Here is a 21,053-nt window from a genome sequence, read left to right on the forward strand (position 1 = left end):
GCCGTGGGTGGATACGGAGCGCTGTCGGATAGCCCGTAGCCAGCGCGATCGTAGGTGAAGCAGCGCATGGATGCAGAGAGCTGTCGCACGACGGCTGACCAGTTGAGCCTGCTGCTTGCGACACCAGAGACAAACAGTACCGCCGCATCATGAGGATCGGTCGGTTCCGGACCGTGGGTGTATAGCGCAAGGGAGTGGGTGCCATCGGTTTCCACCATCCTTACACCAGGGTGATCCGCGGTAGTCATCGTGTGTAGATCCTGTGGCGTGCTTGTCGTCCAGGGTCCTGAAGTCGTACGTGAAGAGCCTCAATACAGGTAGTGACGGGTTTTCCTTTCGAAGGCGACAGCGACCTAAGCTTGCTTAAATAGATGCGAAGTTACAACAAATTCATCGACACCGCGCGACGTAGTCTCACCAGGGCAGGATGTGCGGAAAGAGTAAGGCGCCATCTCGCTTGTGGATCAGATTCATAAGCAAAGTGCGCAGCGCCCTCCGCGACCGTACGAACGACAAATTTGAGCCGGTTTCAAGCTCAAGCGACTCCTGTACATAGCCAGGCGGCCAAGATTCGCGGTGGAGAACTCATTCCATGTAGATTTGACTAAGAACTGCTGCGCTCAGCAAATGCTTTGTGTCGCGCGCGCTGGTGCATCAAGTTTGTGCGCAAAATACGACCATCAGATTGGGAGTAGTGATCTAGTGCTTTCTTCGAACGGACGACGCTTGAGGGTGGTAGGAGAAGTATATGTGACTGCGGCATGATGTCTGCGACGAAGCGGGCGACGGTCGCAGCCCTCCACCGATATCGACGCCGAACGCGGGCAGGGCGAGAAGCCCAGTGCTGACAAAGAAACATTGGGTTGAGGAAGTAACGACGCGCTCTACAATGCGAATGCGCGTGTCAGCCAAGCGAGCGCGAATGCGCGTGTCGTCGTATCCATGTCCCGCAACAGCTTGCGCAGCCATTGTTCACCTTTGTGGTACTTGATACGGCGCACATTCTAAACACATTTGTCCTAGATTATGTGCATCTCTCGATGGGATGCTAGCACCAGCGGGCCGTCCCAGGCATACATTACCGCTCGAGAGGCGGAGTGGCGCCGTGCTGGGATGGGTTTCAAGCGAGTCTTCGTAATGGTATAGTGCGCGTCTGCCGACATCGTGTGCGGTCGTGTCATAGGATGGGATTAGAGATACGGGGACCGGCGTCAGGATGGGGAATGCGTTGATGAGTAAACATCTGCTACTGCGATACGTCAGTCGGGCCCTGGGGCAGCGCTCGGGTGGGGACGCTTACGTTATACGGCACAGCGACAGCGATGGGCATACAAGTGTCGCGCCGATCTTGTTGCAGTAGGAGGATTAAGGATTGTGAGAGACGATGTCGCCCTCATTCACGGTGCTACGAGGAGTTGGTTGGAGGATGCGCAGCGGTGGACGGTTGCGCGCGTGGATGGTGCATCATGTTCAGCTGGCTCGCCTGCGCCAGTTGTTTGATGGCGGAGGCATCAAGGCGCGATGCGAGAAGGAAGATCCCACGTAATTCTGGAGACGGAGGGGACGCTGTAAGGATCGTGTTGGTGATGTCGCGGTGGGTGTGCCCCCACACCCCGAGGAAGCTTGGCGGTACTGTATCGCCGAGGCAGCCAAGCGACACCAGCTATCTTCTGCACCAAACGTCACACAGCTCCGATCCTCACGCAACAGGTCAAGTTCCAGCGATGTCACCTTCTGTATCGCATCACTATTGGCAACTCTACAACGAGTTCATAACAGAATAGAGTTCATAGTGTACATCGGTCAAATCAGCGATTTTAGGCAAGGCTCTTTCTGGGATGCGCCCGCGGAGGTGCTCACGACTGACGTCCAGCAAGTCGCCAACGTGGTCAACAAATGAGCTCATGTGGAACTTTGTTTCGAGGCCTCAAGAGCTCACGGGGATGGGCTATGCTACAGCTGTCAAGGGGACTTCGCAGCTCCCCGGGAAAGCTGTACCAAAAGACTGCGCGGTGCTACCGTGGGAAGTTCAAAGAGTCGGATTTCGCACCGTACAAAGCCGAAACCGTACCTACTCGGATTCCCTCGCGGTGTGTTTCGCGATTGGTGTAAGACGAGAGTTGTGTTGGTGTTTTACGGCGCGAAGCATCAATACCCTGCGTATTGGTGTGTTTCCATGAAGGCTTCCGTGACGAGTCCAGAGGACATCTGGATAGTCTTCATTCGCTGCACTAAGAGAATGACTGCTTCGAGGATGTGGGACAGCATCGTGCGATGGAAAGGACCGCGGCAAGAAGCACTCGAAGAGCATGCAGAAAGGCGAACGCTTCATTTCCATAGCTTCCGTGCGAACGTGCAGCTTGACCGGTGTGATGGTATTCGGCGCTTTGGTGACCAGGGTTGTGGTTACAACGTCGGCCGAGTGAACTCACATCCAGACCGCATTGTTGGAGTGACGAAGACACAAAGGACGAGATGTCAGAAGGCAATACTTCACGGCGCAGCAGCTATTTCCCATCTGGAAGTTGATAACGTTGCCAGGCCACTGACGTAAACCTGCAGTGTGCTGGACACAAACATCTTCGCGTTCGGCTTCGTCGCATTATTCCACTACAGAACGGGCAGTCGCGCCGATATTTCGCATGGTCCTTGAAGATGCGCATGAATTCCCCGTATTAACATGCTAAGTTTAGCATTGTCGGGTCAGCGCGGACATTGCATGCTATTCAACGACCGTGAGCTGTGTACTACGGGTAAAGAACCCGTACTACGGATGAAAAGCCGGCGGGTACTCACGTGAACTTCGCACAACACGTGCGAAACCTTCTAGAAGATGAGGTCGAAGGCTTGTCAAGCGGGAAAATGATTATCTCCACAAGGAATATCTCGCTGAACCTATGTTGAGTACGCCTCGACACTAGACTCTGGGGTTGATGGAAAGACTCTGCGCAGGTGCAGCGAAGAGTCGACGTTGGCTCCCTTCGGACCGCTGCTCCACGATACGAGATAATGTGGCTCGCCCGATATATTTACGAGATGATCATCGGAATCGCGGTGGGTGATGGACGTTTGCGGTGTGGCATGACTGCAAGGCTTCGAGAAACGAGGCGGTAAACAAGTCTACTCGCGCCGGTTAGCTTGAAGGCTCCTTCCCCACAAGTCTGCAAGGAAGGACTACACGAAAGCGAAGTATAGCGCCGCTACTAATAAATTGCCTCCAGTCTGATGTCCGTTCAGCGGTGCACTTCCTTGTCGCCAATCTCCAATGTAACCCCGTATAGATATTTCGAAAGCACAAGCATCAGCCGCATTGACGCCCCCCGAAATAGACGAAAGCTTGTCATTGCACTAGACAACGGCGGACGTAGACTGACCTGCGTATATAAACGTTGAAGGGCTTCCGTCAAGTACTCATTACACAGCATCCATCCATCTCTTCACAACAAGTTTAACTCATCTCACCCACTTTCGCTACCAACCCACGAATCAACCATGAAGTTCGCCATCGTTGCCCTTTTCGCCGGCCTTGCCGCCGCCGCACCCACCGCCGTCCAGGAGGACCAATTCGAGACCGTTACCGTTAACAACGCCTCGTATGGCGGTCGCGACGAGACGTATTTCTCGTTCTACGTTCACTCTCAACACGTTGACAACGTCCACTGCGCTGCCAACCCTAACTTCCGGGTCGATACCGTCTACAGCTGCGACGACTCTTCATACACATTCCGCGTCTTGCAGGTGGACGGCGGCATCTATCTGAGATTGGCCCACGTTCTTAACGGGTGAGTTATTCGAGCGATTATCGGGTGGGGAGAACACGTGCTGACATAACTTTAGACCTTCCATGGTGGGCGACTTCATGGTCAGGATGAACGGACCTATTCCTATTGCCCTCAGCCAGGTCGGCACTGCCACTGCCGACTTGGACAAGGAGGGAACTGCTTAGACGATCAGTGGACTACATAGTGAGGGATCTCGCAGTCGATCAGACCCGTAGCTATAATGATAATGTTTTTCTGGATCATCCAAACAATGCAGACTATAATCCATGTGATGTTCGCATTGTGGGAAGCAGATCACAGTCGTCCTGAGGCACATGCGCGTGCTCTTCTATCGACATAACGACATATCGTTCACCTGAGCCAGCGAAGTATACCATCACATGTTTGAGTCTCCGACTTGACGATCTGACTGGTTGAGTACATGAACGTATCAGTCTCGCGCAATGCGGCGAAGACGTGCGACAACAGCTGGTTGGCATTACCTGCAATGCCCTTCATATCATGGCCTGACGCGTTTCGAGAGCATCATGTCCGAGGTAACGCTCCGTATTGATATGGCCTGCTTATGTGTCGGGCCGGGCTTTCCTATAGGACGGCGCTGGTAAAGTATGTGTTCACGACGATGTACCGACCGACTTGCTGGCTGGACGGCCTAGATCAGACTAGCAGCTCTCTGCGGATGGGTGTGATACTGGAAGCGCACGAGCGCAACGAAGCGGTTGGACTAAGGGTATTGTATCTCGGGCGGGAGATGCTCTCTGATCGCGTCGTCAATTCGTCGTCGCAAGAGTGCGCGCACAGTTTGCCGTGTTGACATGGGCAGTCGCGCTTGGGCGTGCTCGTGTGTGCGCGGATGTTGAGACAGGTATTCGCGACGCGTGATAATCTTGTGGCATCTCGATGAACTGGCTGCGTGTATTCGTCTGCGATGCGGCGGGTGGTGGGCACAGCTACGGTGCTGTTGAGGACGTGGAGGCTTGCGGCGATGCTGCCGCCCGGAGATACGCTTGCAGCCTGCCCGGAATTAAGCGACAACGCGCCTCGGCCCGCCCATCTGCGCGCCACCCTCACGACGCCCTCAACATCCACCCGCAACGCGCTGCCCAAACGTTCGCCTCTGTTCAGCATGCTGGCGTCTACGAGTCGACCTTTCGTCAAAGTATCCCTCCCGGTCAAGACTAGAGTCATATCTCCATCATCCTGTCCGTCGATGCGCTCTTGCGATACCATTCGGCTTCCTCGTGCTCGCCGTGGTCTCGAACGTTTATCCCTCATGAGCTTGACGCAACAACTGGCGGTGTCGAGCTGTTGGCCGGTCTCATAGCAATCGGGATACTCTAGCGGGTTCTGTTCTATTCGTACACGTTTTCATCGAGGCGATGAGCAACTTCCGACGTCTGCCTGGGACCCTGCAGGCATCATGTAGTCTGGGCTGCATACCGGTGATCCAACAACAACGTCGCAATGTTTACACCGCTTGGTACATATGGCCAAAACATCGGTACGCCCATACGGACCTGTTGTGGGGGACATGGGAGGCTGTGAAGCCAGTGGGACCACTGCATGATCGCGATCCGTCGCTGATGCACGGCTGCTCAGCTAGGCCAGCCATCCTCGGGGCCCCTACATGCTCGGAGGGACTACAACCAAATGAGCTAAACAAAATCTTCATCATCGTTGCACCAGTGTACGTTGGGTTGGAAGACATCAACTGGACTCTTGGTTAAATTGCTGGTAGCGCACGCAGAATCTTGTACCATATTGCGACCGCGCTGCAGCACGCATATCTCAGACTGGAAGCTATGCAGCTGTCACATTTGAGTCAAGAACTGTACATTCAACAGGGAGCGATGTTGTTCAATGCCCCCGCGGGTCGGTCCAGGGAGAGGAAGGCTCGGAGACTCCGATACCTCGGCACTACATGTACTTCCGACAACCGACAGCCGTGAAAGTCAGTACGCCATTCATTTCCCCTCAAATGTCGATCATACATTCGAGCTCTGGGCCTACCCGCAGTCCGGTCCGCTCTATACTAAAGAACGTCACTCCGAGGATTGCTAGGGATTGTTTTACAACACGAGCGAGCCTTGTGTATCCGCTAATCTAGATGTGACACGGGCGATCGGGTTCCGTCCTTCACAAGGCTAGCGTGCTGGTACGAAGTACAGATGTACTAACCCTACCTGGCACGGTTCTGGCTGCTCCGCACTCGCACAACCTTTTTGGGCATTAGTTCTAGATTTCCTCTCACTACAAGATTGGGTTTCGACATAGAGTGGAGAAGATAGAGTCGGAGTGCGCGAACAATGCAAGGTGGAAGACAGCATGTAGCAAAGAGAAGGTTGCAGACCAAGTCCAAAGACAGAAGGTCACACATCGAATTTTCAAGACGCTAGGTTAAAGGCACGAAACGAAGAAGCATAAGAAAGAGCAGATTCCTCGAAAGAAGGACGGCCATCAAAGCATCTTCGCATCGAATACAACCAACATGCAGCTTCTCAAGTTCTTTCTCCCGCTAGCCTTGAGCGCACCTTTCTCGGCGGCGCAACCACTCGATGAGAGAGCGATCTCTTCGAGCTGGGCTGGGGTCAACTCGTACTTCCTTCATGCCTACCAGAAGTATGCGCACCTCAGGAATTCTCGTGCATATACTCACCATCAACAGGGCTGATCGTCTAGCTGTACTCGACGCGGTCAAAGATGCGAAACTCAAGACGCTGCGTATCTTCATCTCTCCCACGCCTCAAAACAACAAAGACACTGGCTCAGTCAACATGCCCGATATCGAGCCACAGCAGGTCGGCACATACGACGACACCCAGCTGAAGGCCATTGATCAGCTGATGGTCGAGGCGCATGACCGAGGTATCAAGCTCATCATCGCTATGCATGATCGCTATCAACTGGGCTGCTGGGGTAATGGTATGTTCCCTTCAAGATCGAACTGGAGTTGCCGGTGATACTAACGCGTGCGTGTCACAGATACATACGTGTCGAAGTACAAACTTCCTGCAATCGACTGCGCGAGGACGCCCGCCGCTCAGAACGACGTGACATTCTTCTACCAGGACGCATCGCCCATCTTCGACTTCGACAACCGCCTCACACACATTCTTCAACACAAGAACGCGTTGCTCTCGGGCTCACCGCAATGGAAGGATCTGTCAGACTATATCTTCTCGTTCAACATCCAGAACGAGGGACAGGGACATCTGCGCAACAACATTGCGCCTGCGCCAGAATGGTGGTGCAATCGAAGCAAGAAGATGCGAAGCATCATGGGCAGCAGCGCCATTCTTATCTCGACAGGTACGTAGTCTACATCCCCATTCGCACTGCTCTGTGCTCAGAGACAAGGATACTGACTTTTCATGTTTAGGTGGTGGAAACGAATTCCCCAACTCCGACATACCAGAGAATTGGAACTGCGCGACTCTCGACCTCGTCGACATCCACTCTTACAGCGGCGTATCCGAATGGCGCAACAAAGCACCCATCGCACTGCAGCACGCGCAAGCCGCCAAGAAACTCGTGCTGTTCGAGGAGTTCGGCGCGTCTGGTTCCAATAAGGCGAACGTGGTGGGTCAGCATATCGACATCTTCAATGGGCTCAAGGTGCCGTGGATGATCTGGCAGATCAACAAGCCGGGCAAAGGTGCTGCGGACTTTGAGTTCTGGACCAACGAGGATACATTTGGGGTTGTGAAGCAGGGGAGTGCTAAGGCATTGGGTATTGCGGCGGCTCAGACGTTTCCCAACCTTGTATAAGTGCATGCATAGTGGGAGAGAGGCGGGTGGAGAGAGATTGCAGATAGCTTACACCGCTGCATGACAATTACGACTTCCGATAAATGTCGCCTGTACGCTTGATCTCGTCGTCGACATCATTGCCTCTACCTGCAGCTTCCAACTTCCTTACTAACGGCAATACTTCCTTGCCAAAGCGCTCTATGTCCTCCTCGTAGTGCAAGTGAGCAGTCAGCACCAAATCCACGCCCAGACTCTTCAACAGCAATATCCGATCGGCAATCTGCTCTTTAGTACCGATCAACTTGGTCTTGAAGCCGTCATTGTACTGCACCAAATCTTCTAGCTTGCTGTCCGCCCACATCCCCTTCTTGTTACCTGTGCTAGCACCAGCCTGCTTTACTGCTTCTCGAAACGCCTCAACGGCCTCCGTGTCGGCTTTCCCTTGGATCTCTTTCAGCACGCGGATAGCTTCTTCTTCCGTCTCACGGATGATGACAAAGCCGTTCACCGCAAACTTCACTTGGCCTTCACGCCCAGCTTTTCGCGCACGCTCTTTCACATCCTCAATCTGCTCGCGGAAGCCGTCCAGGTCGTTGCCGTTCATGAAGTACCAATCACTGACTTCAGCGCCATTGTTCCGAGCGTCGTCGCTGTTGCCGCCTTGGAAGATCTCCGGGTGCGGCTTCTGGAGTGGTTTGGGTGATAACTTGTAGTTCCGGAATTGATAGAAGTCGCCGCCAAAAGTGAAGCCCTCGTCACCAGCGGTCCAAATGCCCTTGAGTGCGCGGATGAACTCGTTGGAGCGTCGATAGCGTTCGGCATGCTCGAGCCACCATTGCCCGATACTCTGGAATTCACTCTTGTTCCAGCCTGAAACAATGTTTACCGCAATGCGCCCGTTGGTGTAGTTGTCGATACTTGCGATCTGCTTTGCTGCGACGGTCGGGTTCCAGGGTCCGGGAAGTATCGCAGCGATGAGCTTCATGCGCTCGGTGTTGTGCAACAACGCCTGAGACAATGATACACTTTCGTGCTGGTTGTCGGCTCCATACGACGCGGTGAAACGAATCTGGGTGAGCGCATACTCGAAGCCGTATGATTCGGCCGTCCGGGCGTATCGTACGTTGGATGCAAGGTCCCAACTGGTTCGTTGGGCTATCTTTGAGACAACGAGACCGCCTGAGACGTTCGGGACCCAGTAACTATTTTGTCGCAAGGTTAGGAGGTGCGGTAAACGGCTGTCCTTGGGAAACTGCTTACGCGAACAATAGGCGATCGGGATCTTGGTTCAAGTCCAGTTGCTTTGCGGGCGTGTAATCTTCCGCTGTCTTGTTCAGGTGTCCATTGGCGCCATTCGTCGTGCCATTCTCTGCTGCTGAGGAACAACTTATCAGCCCCACACGTTCTTGATAGCCGTAGTCTCCGCATAACCTCACCTGTCTTTTGTCTCTTGCGCGGCGTCATGCTTGTTTGGAGGTATACAATAGAACGTCAGTTTGAAGACACGAAGGTATGTGAGTTGAGTACCGGTACTATGCTGCCCCGCAACATGGACTTGGGGTTCGATTGCAGATCAGATATACGCATTATAAGCGTGGATTGCGTGATATGCAATCATCCGAGAGCGGGATTTGTGGGATTGCCGTAGATTAAACCCGGCACGTAGACTTGATGGTGTTCAGCTCTATTGCAGCCGACTTGCCGCCGATCTTGCCTAAGCCAGCTGGCCGACTTCTATATTGCAGCTCAACACATCGGCTTCGCGTATGACAAGCTGTGGTGTATGATCTTGCGACAACTTCACGAGTCCGGCATCCTCAATTGGCTGCTTACAAGCTTCGGCCTACTGGTCAATGGGGCAATCCAACCTTCCGAAGACGTGCTGTGCCGTAACTTGCAGCAAGATACTCAAGCACCGCATACCCCACACCAAGATCGACCAGGATAGCGAGATTCGACTACAACACTATGATATTGTCCCGACACGACCATGTGAACGCTACTGAGCACTGAAAGTAACGCCGAAGCACGTAATTTACTATCGCATGATCGCAATGGCAACGTACCGACACCGCCGTCGTCCCGCGTCGATATGGTCTCTCTCAATATGGGAGCTTATGACGATTCAGTACAAAAGCCTGTGGATCAAAGCCAGTCGTTTGTATGAAGGATTCCTTGCGTGCAGACAATCATGTCCAAATTCTCAACGACCGAATTGAACAGCAAAAGCAGCGCTGGCACGACCGATGTCGAAAAGCAACTCCCCCATGAGTCTCCAACCGTGCCAATCACAGCTCCAAAGACCTTGGGTGCTGGAGTTAGTTATGCTTCCAGTACGTCTTACCCAGGTGCTAACGTGTCAAGACGGCGCTTCCAATCGGAGTTTTTGCGACAACTTTGACCACGCTGTCGCTCAGTCTGATGGAATGGCGAGGAGTGACCACAAATAATGTCTTCGTCGCCAACTTCTTCTTTGCGGCGGCATTCGGCAAGTTACCGGAATGTACGATGTGTGTGTGCTTTGGCTGACTGGATACTAGGCCTGGTAGTCACTGCACAGTGGGAGCTGTCCGTCGGTAATGGTTTCGCGTATACTGTCTTCAGCGCTTTTGGTCTGTTCTACGCCGGCTTTGGTGCGATTTTGACCCCTGCCTTCGGAGTTGAGGCAGCATATGGAGGCGATCTGAAGCAATACAATAACGCTCTCGGGTTCTTCATGATCAGTGAGTTGCTCAGGACCGACGAGTGGTGAAAGCGCTACTAATCGTGTGACAGTGTGGACGGTCTTCGCCTTGGTGTTCCTCGTGGCCTCGTTACCGACAAACCTGGTCTACATCATCATCTTCTTTTGTGTCGAGCTGGGATTCTTGCTAGTGTCGGCGTCTTATTTTGCCACGGCAGATGGACACCCGACCTCGTCCGTCGCGCTCAAGAAAGGCGGTGGTGCGTTCTGTTTCTTGGCTGGATTGACCGGGTGGTATCTGACGTTCGCGTTGCTGCTCAAAGACTCCATCGTTGAGCTACCACTCGGCGACACTTCCCGGTTCTTCGCGAAGAGAAAGGCGGAATAATCTACAGGCAACACAAGGCTCGCATGCTGGTCACGGAAGGTGTCTCGGAGGTGCGCAGTCTGCTGGACATTGTGATGGGCCGTGAAAGTGCGGAGTTGGGGATGATGCGATTGAGGGGTTAGATGGCGAACGCGGTTCGCGTTCGGACGTGCGCACTGGTTGCAGACTAGTCTCGTTCTGGGTTAGCTCAAATGCGATGATGCAGGTGCGGTCCGCCGACGCGTCTCACTCTCCAACTTTCACGTTCACATGCTGTACCGACACTGCTTTGCGAAATCTACGCCCCCACGGTATCGGACTATTCCTAGCTACACCTGCCTATAGGCAGACAACTCAACATTCACCATGTCGGCGGTATATCCCTGTCTCTCCGGTCGTTCTCATCGCCATCGTAAACCTACTCAGGTGTTCATGCGCACCAATGCGAATGGCTCAAGAATGAACAAATAGCACGCAATACTCTGCGTGATTCTCATCATTCCGAGGGATGTTCTGCGGGGTTTAAATATAAGATCGTGATCGAGATCTCGAGATGTCATCATTCTATCCATTTACACGATGGCCATGACGAATGGTACTAACAGCGAGTCCGGAAATGCGCAGCAAGTCGACTTCAGAGACCCGGCTGTCTATGCTGAGTATGAGACGAAGTGGTCTTCTATTCCGGAAGACGAAGCAGGCTGGCTCCAGCGTGCTCAAGATGTAGCCGATGTTCTCGCCGTTGATGCCGTCGTGCGAGATCAAGAGAACAAGTCTCCACGTGCGGAAGTTGCACTACTGAAGCACTCTGGATTACTGAAGCTCCTTGGTCCGAAGCAGTATGGTGGCGGTGGTCAGCCTTGGAGCGTGGGCTACAAGGCGATTCGGAAGGTCGCCGAAGCAGACGGGTAAGGTCTTCCCCTCCCCGTACGCATATGTATACTAACTATCCTAGGTCAATCGGCATGCTCCTCGGCTACCACCTCCTCTGGTCAACCACAGCAAACATCGTTGGCTCACCCGAACAAGCCGATCGCTTCCAGAAGCTCATAATCTCGAACAACTACTTCATCGGCGGCGCGGTTAATCCCCGCGACAGCGACCTATCCATCAAGTCCGACGGCGACGGCCTCGTTTTCAACGGCTTCAAGTTCTTCAACACAGGCGGTGTTGTGTCTAATCTTACGGTTCTCGAGGGCGTATACGAAGGCACCGGGAATCACATCTTCGCCTTTGCCAAGACGGATCAACCCGGTATCCAATTTGGACATGATTGGAATAATATTGGTTTGCGCTTGACGGAGTCGGGCAGTGTGAAGATCTCCGATGTGCGTGTACCTTGGGCGGATGCACTGGGATGGAACGTCGAGAGGAAAGAACCAGACCCCCGCGCGCTACAGATACCGTTCACGACGCTGCTGCTCCCCACCATCCAGCTCGTCTTCAGCAACTTCTATCTCGGCATTGCGCTCGGCGCACAGCAGTATGCGGCAAGATACACAGTGAAGGGAACTCGAGCATGGCCATTCGGTGGCGATGTAAGCACATACACATCCTCCGAACCAGTACACAACATTAACGCATAATCAGAACAAGGAGAAAGCCACAGACGAATTCTACATCCTCGAACGCTACGGCAACTTCCATGCCCACCTCCGCGCCGCATCCGCCCTGGCAGACCGCGCAGGTCAAGAAGTCGATGCCATTTTGAACAAATACGGAGGCGAACTGGACAGTCGCGCAAAGCTGACTGCACGACAGCGAGGGGAGCTGGCCGAATGGATTGCGAGCGTCAAGGTCGTTACAACAGATACCAGCCTGCGGGTTACTTCTGGGGTGTTTGAGGTCACAGGCGCGAAAGCGACGAGTGCGAGAGTAGGTTTGGATCGGTTTTGGAGAGACGTTAGGACGCATACGCTGCATGATCCTGTGGCGTATAAGAATCGAGAGTTGGGGAGGTTCGAGTTGTTGGATGAGATCCCGGAGGCTACTTGGTACACTTGATTATACGTCCCACCTTTACCAGTACGTCTCTTCCAGCCCTTACTCGCATTCGTGCCGTGCGCAGCGCTCCGGTTGTATTTTGGATAGCACTTGGAATCGAAATAAAGGGGAAGATCAAATATGAATTCCTCTTCTACTATATGCTCGCGCGTATGTTCAGTAGAAACAGAAGGCCCTAGGCTCAAAGTCGTCATCCCCAGTGCCAAAGGTCTTTCTCGTTCATCATGACCTGATACCGACGCCAAAAATGACTCTTCTCTGGTTCCTGCCTAATGGCGCACAACGGATCATCGCGTAATTGCTGGAGGAACTGGTGTGTGACGTGCTTGCGCTGTCCACTTTCCTCTTCACCCCATTCAGCGCGCATCTCGATCAGTCTCTCTTTTTGTATCTCTCGCATGCGATTTAAACGTTCGTTATGTTGTACAAACGCTTTCTGAAGCGTCTCGCATGGAGGCGGGGATAATGTAGCTTTATCATGTAGTTCGTCGTTGGTTGATACGTAGTGCAATGTCCATTGGCCCGGTTCCTCGAATTGCAGACCACATCCAGTCACTGGACATATACAAGGGGCTTTAAGAGTGTGCAGATAGTATGCTTCCGTTGCCTGTATAAGGAGAAGTTTTCGCGCGTGATACACGTAGTCGTAGGGCTCAGTCTCGTCGTGCATCCAACGCCACCATTTACCCGCGGGTCCAGCCCGTTCCTGAAATGGTGGAACTACGAGACGCGGTGTATCCAAGGGCTCGATCAGCTCCCAAGCTACTGGCTTATCAACAGACTTGATCGCCTGCCAACGCTTCCTCGACCTGGGACGCTTCTGACCATTGTGGTTAACATTAAAGTTCGACGCGCGCACATGAATCCCATTTGGACATGCTTCTGCCAGCTGCGTGAGAAATCCGGGAGGCTCTGTGCCGGGTTCGAGAATATAGTTTGTATGAAGCACGACGCTCACGACATGGGGACACCACTCGCGCAGCACCTGCCAGAATGCAGCTATCTGGTACTCTGCGTAGAGTCTCGCTTCCTCCTCATCTGAGAACTTGATATGATGCGTTATGAGATCCACCCAGTCATCGTAAAGAGTCTTGTTCGCACCCGAAAGCTCGATGAGGACGTATTGCATGTGCTTGTGAGCCTCGAGAGCGGCATGTGTAAGGCCCGTATATCCGCCAGAAAGTAACCAAGAGCCGCGTATGCGATACTCGACGGCAGGATCAGACCAGAAAGTTTTGGCGGCTTCTTCGCCCGTGGCAGGTGATGCGCGCATAAGCTGGAAGAGCGTTGCGTTGTCGCAGAACGATATGATGTGGTGCTGAAGCTCCAATGGCAGGCGTGGAAAGTGTCTGAAACCGTCGAGCAAGGAAGACTTTATTCTTTCTCCTGGACGAACATGGTGTCGGAAAGGTACGCGTATCTCGCCCTGGGGTGTCGCGCATAGGTCCCAATTTAAGGACGTGGTCCACGGGCCCTTGGGTACAATAGTGGGTCGGGTTCTTCTAGTGGGCATGCTGAGTAGATAGATTCGGAGAGCAGTCTGGATTAACGTGATTTGCTTTTCTTCGTTGATAATGTGTAATAGTGGCGGTATCTCGCGATGGCGTTTTTGTTATGATGGACTGTTGCCTACACTAACCCGTCTGCAAGCGTTTTAGTGTCTGGACACTAGTGCACTGCCACCGCCCAGGTCCGCCCAGGTGGGCCCGAATGTTTGCCCGCTCATCTAATAGGACGGCGATAGTCTAATTGAGCGACAGTTTCAAGAGCACAGAGAAGTTGAAGAAGAGTTTTGGTGGTCTCGCCGAGCATATGCAGGAAATACATCCTGTACCGCAACAGCCTCGGAAACTCTGCCGTGTCCATTACGACAGGTCATTTACTTATCTCGAGTTCTATCATGACGGAGCCCAAGAGAGCGAGAGAGACGTTTAGAGTACCAAGACCGCTGCTACAACCTTCCTCTCCTCCTCCTCGAAACCCCCTCCCCTCCCACTCCCCCACCTAGTCACGCCCCCTTCCCACCCACCAAATTCCTCCTCAGCGCCTCCAACTCCTTATCCCCAAGCCCACAATACTCCCTCATATACCGTTCCGCGCCGCCAAACCGCAAATCCAACATATCCAAACTCGCCAGCATACTCTCCTTCCTCGACCCCACCATGCGCAACGCAGCCTGCCTGCCCTTTTCCAAGACTTCCGGCGGAAACTCCGACGTATCAGAACCCTCGCTATCCCTTCCTTGGATGATCTGTGCCATCTCCTCCTTCGATAGAGGTCTTCCGGTTGATTGCGCAAGCATATACTTCCTGAAGCCGGGACTCGTCAACAACCGCTCCACAATCTCGTCCCGTGCAGGACGGAGGCCCAGTTCAGTGAGTTGGTACTCCTCGGCGATCTGCTCGCGCGGGACACCGAGGAAATCGAAGAGGAGACCGAAGAAGATTCCCGTTCGGTCTTTGCCGGCTGTGCAGTGGATTAGTGCACCGAGTTTCTCGCCTTCTTTTCCTTCCTCGTTGCTATTGTCATCATCGGGTGCTGGCAGACTGGCCAGATACCGCAAAATCCTCCCATAAGCCCCCCCTCCATCCGTCAAAATACTAGCATAAGCCTCCACAAACCCCTTGACATCCTCATCCATGTAATTCGCATACCGCTCCGCCTGCAGAGGTAGAGGTACGAAGGTCAGTATTTATCTCACATGCACTTCGTACAGTAGTCAGAACTTACCAATCTCTCAGGACTATAATCCCTCTCTTCAAAAACAGGCACCCAACTTCTCTTCACACCCGCCTCCTCCATAGCCTGAATCCATCCCGGCCTAAAATCAGGCTTCCCTTCTTTACCGTTTTTACCGTTTGGATCATCTCCAACAATACCAGCCCACCCCTTTTCTACTTCGGGTAAGCTGCGCAGGTCGAAGACGTGGGCTACGCCGATGTCGCGGACGGCGGTCCAGCCGGCGGTGTCTAACTTGGCGACTTCGGCGCTGCGGAAGAGGATGCCTGGGCGGAGGGTGGCGCCGGATACGGTGGTGAGGGAGTAAGTGGCGAGGCGCAGGTTGTTGATGTTGGGGATGTGGGTGTAGAAGGGTGGGGTGGGGAGGGTGGGGATGTCTGGGGGTGGCATGGTGGTGTGGGAGTGATGTAGCGGTGATACGGCAGTAATGTGTATGTGTATGTAGCCGATTTAATGATGGGATTCCGCTGTTACCAAAGTGGACTTCGTCGAGGTTATGTAGAGGTCGACGGATTATTCGGTGTGAACAGCTGGTACTGTGAACGGTTTTAGTCGAAGGATTTGAAGTGCGATATGTCAACGGCACAGCTGCTAATGCAAGGGGGAGCCTTCACAACACGTGTTCGGTTTGACTTTTGGTTGGTACCTGGGTAGTCGGAACAACGTTCGTGGTGTGTAAACATTAGCCCCACCATCCCACTCACACTAGCCATGTGCCGAGGTGTAGAGTGGGAAGACTGCACATGCCCTGGTGTTAACCACGCCGCGTAATCAAGCATCATCCGGACTTCACGCCTTGCCATCCAACATGTTCAAGAAAACAATCTAACTTCGATTTCTGGGGTATACATATGATCATCAACCGCAAGACGGAACCACACATCTCACCAAGCCAAATGGTGGTATATTCCCTCGAAACCTATACACCCGTTTCCACAAAAGATGGAAACCGAAACGAATAAAACCCAGGACTATATATGTAGTCTATGACGCCACAGACGCCCGCGAGACTTTTCGTAACGCACGGAAAATATCATCAACAACCGTTGTGGTCGTGACCACAAAAAGCCTACGAAGGCTTATCACAACCAATGCGACCGAGTAGCTCCTTGCGATCGCCATGGCCGGGAATACTAATCCCACTTGCGCGCGAGCTTTCCCTCTTTGCTTGTCGGCGCTGGCTGGCGCCGTTGAGACGCGCAAAGGTGAGGGCATCGACGCCGACTTCCTCTTCCTTGGGCGTCATGGAGCTCATTCCGCTCTCGCCGCAGGTGGTTGCCATGTTAAAGATGGTCTTGGTCTGTTCCTGCTCGACCTCCTCGTCCTCGCCCTCGTCATCTGAGCGCAGATCCTCGGCTGCGTTGCCCATGAGCACTTTGTAGACGATCTTTGCAATGGTGGCGAACCAGATGCAGCAGAAGACTTGGAGGGTGAGGAGGAGCGCGAGGAAGTAGTATCGGATTTGCGGGTTCCAGCAAATGGGTCCGTTGCGGTCGTTGTACGCCTTGAGTAGGTTGCCCCAGTGGTTGTTACCGCCGTATGCTTCGAATTGTGAGGTGTTGGATGCGGGGACGAAGGAGGTGTACTTCGAGGTGGAGTCGGCGAGGTAGCAGCCGGGTGCCATGTCGACGGGGGCGTAGGCGTAGATAGACCAGCAGACCATCATGTAGAGAATGTGACGCGTAACGACCCAGGCGATGACGAAGAGACCGAACGCGTAGTCGCAGGCATTCGAGTAGCCCATATACTTGAGGAGTTTCGCAGTCTGTGATAGTCAGTTCCTAGATACTCATCTGGTGAGTCAAGACTGCTTACCGGCAGGATGATGTCGACAAAGTCCATGATGGTCAGAATGACGATACCGACGCGCATGTGGAAGTAGCCGTAGGACAAGCACATCAGCGCGGTGGTGAAGATGTGGTGGGTGAACATCTGCGCGTAGTCCTTGCGCTTCTCCTCAATGTTGACGACAAGAAGCTGCTGGACCCAGAAACCCCATTGGACAAGGTAGTACCACTTGAAAAGGCCGTCAGCCTCACGGAAAGGCCAGCCTTCCCAGATGCCGTGCAAGTCTAGCCAGAACTCGGAGTGGTACATGATGTACTGTAGCCTTGTTAGCACTGCCATTCCGTATGTTCTGTGTTGCGTGACGTACCATTCCCAAGGACCACGACGCGGTGTAGTAAACAATCAACCAGGCCTGCTCCTTGAACCTGTCCAGGCCCTTCTTTGTCCTGATGCCGCCCAGCCTTGCCAGCGGGTCGAGCAAGTATTCCATGACTGCGACGCGTACACCAGTGAAGATGACGGTCCACAGTAGGACAAAGGGCAGATCGTCGGTGCCACAGCCGTACATGTTGGTGTCGGGGTTGTAGTACGACATGTGGAAGAACTTGTTGGTCCGGCTTCGGGCGCGGGGAAAGAATGTGTGGGTGAGGACGAGGAGGGTGAGGAGATTGACGGAGATGCCTGTGGGAGTCAGTCTTGGTGGTGCTCAGTTTGTTGAGAGTCTGCGAGAGCATACCAATCTGGTGGTCGCAGATGAGGGTGCACAGCGAGGCCATGAGCCCCTCATCCTCGACCTTCTTTGCCTGCATCTTCCGCCTCTTGGGCGCAGTCGGTGGCTTTTGCGCTTGCATGTCCGCCGTGTGCATCTTTCCCAGCGCGCCGTTGGCGTTGTGTGTCGTCGCCATGGTGGCTGGTTGCAATATGCCCCAATGTGGGGAGCGAGAGAGTGATGGAGCGACGCTGTCGCGATACCCGCTGTCTCGAGGCGGTCCGATAGAGGAGCCAATGGCAGAGGAATGAATTCCAGAGAGTGCTTGCAGCCCGGCGACGGTTTCCGGTGTCGGTTGCCGGCGTGTAGTGCGGCGTGTGGGCTCGATGGGGGTCGTTGGTTGTCGCTCAACAGTCACGTCTTAGCGAACGGATTGGGGTGCGTGTCTCAGCAACCAACAGCCATTGAGCAGCGAAACGGGCGAAAGAATGGGCGCGGTAGGCTGTCGATGCGTAGGCGAGGTTTCGGCGGGGGAGAGCACGATGCGCCCGGGCAGAGCAGAGTCGAGGGAGCGGTGTGGTGGTCCCAAGCAAAGATATTCAGGGTTTAGAGATGGATGGGGCAAGCGCGGATCAACAATCTCCTGAGCGGGCCACGCGAATTGCACCTTTGCCTGCGTGCCAGCTGCGAGTCTGGGTGAAGGATGGCACAGGCGTGTCCAATTGCTCTCCCTGTATTTCTGGACAGGTGTCGCGGGAGCTAGCAGTATTCGCTGTAGCAAGACAAGTGTCTGGAGCGCGCTACGAATCTGCCCACTTCAAAAATGGGGCCTCGCCTAACCCGACTGCAGCATGCGCCTAGGGGTGTAACGCGAACAAAGGCAGGCAGTGTTGCATCGAGCGTAAGGAGGTGGCAAGCCTGCGTGGAAGTTCAGTCTCGTCCTCGTCTGCCCCTAAGACGGCCCTGCACCCGTTATCGTCGAGTTCCTGCGAGGGTCGGTTTGCCAAGACATCCGCCGACGAAGCTTGGTGCTCCGAAAATCAAGGGTCCGGGCGTTTCACCCTCCCGACCTATCAACGCGCCCACGCTCCCTGCAGCCCCATAGTGCTACCCCGCCATAGCCTGACCTGATATGCATGCATAGCTATTGGATACGGCATGCAATAGAATGGTCGCCTCTATTCCATCATGAGACGGAAAAATTGTCTTCAGCATACAAACACCGATTCTCTGGTAATTGCTTGGGGTACGAGGAGAAGTGTGAAAGTGGTATTATACAACTAAAGCTAAGTAACATAGAGTACGATAATCCACACCCAGCTCCTTGGCCCACACGTCCCAGCATAGTGATATCGATACCCATAACGCCGTACAATTTCTCCCAAGTGAATCTAAGCTCTTGCTACACTCCCCCCCGCCTAGTTGTTGTTCTGCGAGTTGAGGATCCTCAGGATGGCGAGGAACAGGTTGATGATGTCGAGGTAGAGCGAGATGGACGCCGCAATCTCCTCCTCGACATGGTAGTGGCGCATGATCATCTGTGTGTCCACCAGAATGTAGCCAGAGAAGATGAGCGCGCACACGACGCCGTATCCTAGCTCGACCGAGCTGCTGTGGGGGAAGAACATGGACATGAAGCCGAACAGGACCACCACCCATAGCGCGCCGAAAAGGTACGGTGCCCAGTGCGTGAAGTCGTACTTGCTCTGGCAAGCGAACAGGCTCAGCGCAATGAATATGCCCAGTGTGAAGAAGAGCGCCTGCAGCACAATCCTGGAGTCGGTGAAGGAGACGATGACGGAGATGGAGTATGCTTCCATGGCGGTGAAGCCGGCAAGGAACAAGAGGTTGGTCGGGTACGACTTGCGCTTCCAGAAGGTGAGGCCGAGAAAGACGAAGGAGCCGATGAGCGACACCCACATGAGCGCGGGCGTTTGTTGGATGAAGTTCTTGTACGATTCCGACATCATCGAGAGGGCGCTGACGGCGGCGGTTGCGAGGAGTTGGACGGTCCTGCAGAGAGTCAGTATGCGCGACATTCGCCTTGAGCCATGGGCACTTACAAGATGGCGTAGACCTTGCGGATAAAGGCCATCCGGATATCCAGCGTCGCCTCTGCCACAACACCGCCAAACTTGAAATCATCGGGCAGGTTGTCGTTTTCGCCGCGGGGGACGCCGCTGAGGAGGGCTTCTTGGGGGTCGTTGGCCGCCTGGTAGCTGGGTGGCGCCTGCGAATAGGACGGCGCGGGTGCCGCCTCGTCGAGCGAGTCGCGCTGAGGCACATTCTGATATTTGGGTGCACCCATCGTGATGGATTTGTCGCAAAGGTTGGCTGCGTGCGATGCGAAAGCGGGGGTTTAGATGCGCGTTGGTGGAGGTGGAAGGATGAAGGTTAGGTGAAATGCGTTAGGGCTGTGCTGACTTGATGAGGTCACAGCCGCGGAACTTCGTTTCACGTGCCCGTGTCACGATCAACTCGCAACTTCCAGCTTCTTCCACCCCGCCCGACAACCTCGAACCACCGTGAATGTCTCGCACTCACAATGATGAACCTTGGCGACGATGCACCTAGCCCCGTGGAGTAAGGCACACTGATCCGTTGTTTTTCCAGATGTCTATCCGCATAGCCTCAGCCGCACCTGGCTCAGATGCATGCTGCAAAACCACTACCAATGAGATGATCTCAATACGGTCGGGCAACCACACTGGGGGCCATTTCCGAGACCGCCACCACTATTGAGGCGTCAGCCTCGTCGCGGTGCAGCAATTCCATAATACGCATGCCCGCCCCACGCAAGGCCCTCAGTCCTGTCAGCCTACTTGATATTGTCAGATCATTTGAAAGTCCGCCCAAGTGCAAATGGCTAGTGACTCCCGAAATTCTTCGCAGGTACCTCTGCTGCCGCCTTTGGCTGTAGACGATGAGCGCTTCAGCGACACTCTGCCGTCTTCCATGCTGCAGCACCGCGTCCGTACAGAGTCACCTCCGCCACTCGAATCCAGGGAAAGCGAGTCTGTTGATTTAAAGCATGTTGGCATGTCATACTTCAAGTACGAGTCTGCTCGCAATACTATACTGTCGATGCTGATGGTCTATCAGCGGCGCTTTCAACACTGGTATCACTGTTCACAGTGGCGGCAATATTACCATTGATGGCGAAACTCCGAAGCCTAGGTCGCTCCTTTCACTGCCACGATGGTTGAAGAAGCTTCCAGGCACTCTAGATGC

General features: G+C 54.0%; 9 protein-coding genes across 9 annotated transcripts; 4 read left to right on the forward strand and 5 right to left on the reverse strand.

Annotated features, from left to right (window-relative positions):
* Positions 1-3,492: 3,492 nt before the first annotated feature.
* J4E86_011716 (uncharacterized protein) lies at positions 3,493-3,946 on the forward strand (the record flags this gene model as incomplete). Its single annotated transcript, XM_051452206.1, has 2 exons — positions 3,493-3,782; positions 3,838-3,946. 2 exons carry the CDS (start codon positions 3,493-3,495, stop codon positions 3,944-3,946), a joined length of 399 nt encoding a protein of 132 aa, XP_051296600.1.
* A 2,324-nt stretch (positions 3,947-6,270) lies between these two features.
* Positions 6,271-7,550, forward strand: J4E86_011717 (uncharacterized protein; the record flags this gene model as incomplete). Its single annotated transcript, XM_051452207.1, has 4 exons — positions 6,271-6,401; positions 6,448-6,704; positions 6,765-7,091; positions 7,162-7,550. 4 exons carry the CDS (start codon positions 6,271-6,273, stop codon positions 7,548-7,550), a joined length of 1,104 nt encoding a protein of 367 aa, XP_051296601.1.
* Positions 7,551-7,617: 67 nt separating this feature from the next.
* On the reverse strand, positions 7,618-8,996 carry J4E86_011718 (uncharacterized protein; the record flags this gene model as incomplete). The annotated part of the gene is made up of 3 exons (XM_051452208.1): positions 7,618-8,734; positions 8,793-8,901; positions 8,969-8,996. 3 exons carry the CDS (start codon positions 8,994-8,996, stop codon positions 7,618-7,620), a joined length of 1,254 nt encoding a protein of 417 aa, XP_051296602.1.
* A 727-nt stretch (positions 8,997-9,723) lies between these two features.
* On the forward strand, positions 9,724-10,603 carry J4E86_011719 (uncharacterized protein; the record flags this gene model as incomplete). The annotated part of the gene is made up of 3 exons (XM_051452209.1): positions 9,724-9,865; positions 10,073-10,255; positions 10,308-10,603. The coding sequence occupies 3 exons, from the start codon at positions 9,724-9,726 to the stop codon at positions 10,601-10,603; spliced, it is 621 nt and encodes a 206-aa protein (XP_051296603.1).
* A 558-nt stretch (positions 10,604-11,161) lies between these two features.
* Positions 11,162-12,586, forward strand: J4E86_011720 (uncharacterized protein; the record flags this gene model as incomplete). Its single annotated transcript, XM_051452210.1, has 3 exons — positions 11,162-11,490; positions 11,538-12,120; positions 12,173-12,586. 3 exons carry the CDS (start codon positions 11,162-11,164, stop codon positions 12,584-12,586), a joined length of 1,326 nt encoding a protein of 441 aa, XP_051296604.1.
* Positions 12,587-12,776: 190 nt separating this feature from the next.
* J4E86_011721 (uncharacterized protein) lies at positions 12,777-13,859 on the reverse strand (the record flags this gene model as incomplete). The annotated part of the gene is made up of 1 exon (XM_051452211.1): positions 12,777-13,859. One exon carries the CDS (start codon positions 13,857-13,859, stop codon positions 12,777-12,779), a length of 1,083 nt encoding a protein of 360 aa, XP_051296605.1.
* A 735-nt stretch (positions 13,860-14,594) lies between these two features.
* J4E86_011722 (uncharacterized protein) lies at positions 14,595-15,715 on the reverse strand (the record flags this gene model as incomplete). The annotated part of the gene is made up of 2 exons (XM_051452212.1): positions 14,595-15,248; positions 15,317-15,715. 2 exons carry the CDS (start codon positions 15,713-15,715, stop codon positions 14,595-14,597), a joined length of 1,053 nt encoding a protein of 350 aa, XP_051296606.1.
* Positions 15,716-16,394: 679 nt separating this feature from the next.
* J4E86_011723 (uncharacterized protein) lies at positions 16,395-18,018 on the reverse strand (the record flags this gene model as incomplete). The annotated part of the gene is made up of 4 exons (XM_051452213.1): positions 16,395-17,090; positions 17,141-17,428; positions 17,481-17,794; positions 17,850-18,018. 4 exons carry the CDS (start codon positions 18,016-18,018, stop codon positions 16,395-16,397), a joined length of 1,467 nt encoding a protein of 488 aa, XP_051296607.1.
* Positions 18,019-19,240: 1,222 nt separating this feature from the next.
* On the reverse strand, positions 19,241-20,130 carry J4E86_011724 (uncharacterized protein; the record flags this gene model as incomplete). The annotated part of the gene is made up of 2 exons (XM_051452214.1): positions 19,241-19,835; positions 19,886-20,130. 2 exons carry the CDS (start codon positions 20,128-20,130, stop codon positions 19,241-19,243), a joined length of 840 nt encoding a protein of 279 aa, XP_051296608.1.
* Positions 20,131-21,053: the final 923 nt, after the last annotated feature.

The sequence above is a fragment of the Alternaria arbusti genome (assembly GCF_024043155.1).
Source record: "Alternaria arbusti strain BMP 1465 chromosome Unknown scaffold_42, whole genome shotgun sequence".
Lineage (NCBI taxonomy): Eukaryota > Fungi > Ascomycota > Dothideomycetes > Pleosporales > Pleosporaceae > Alternaria > Alternaria arbusti.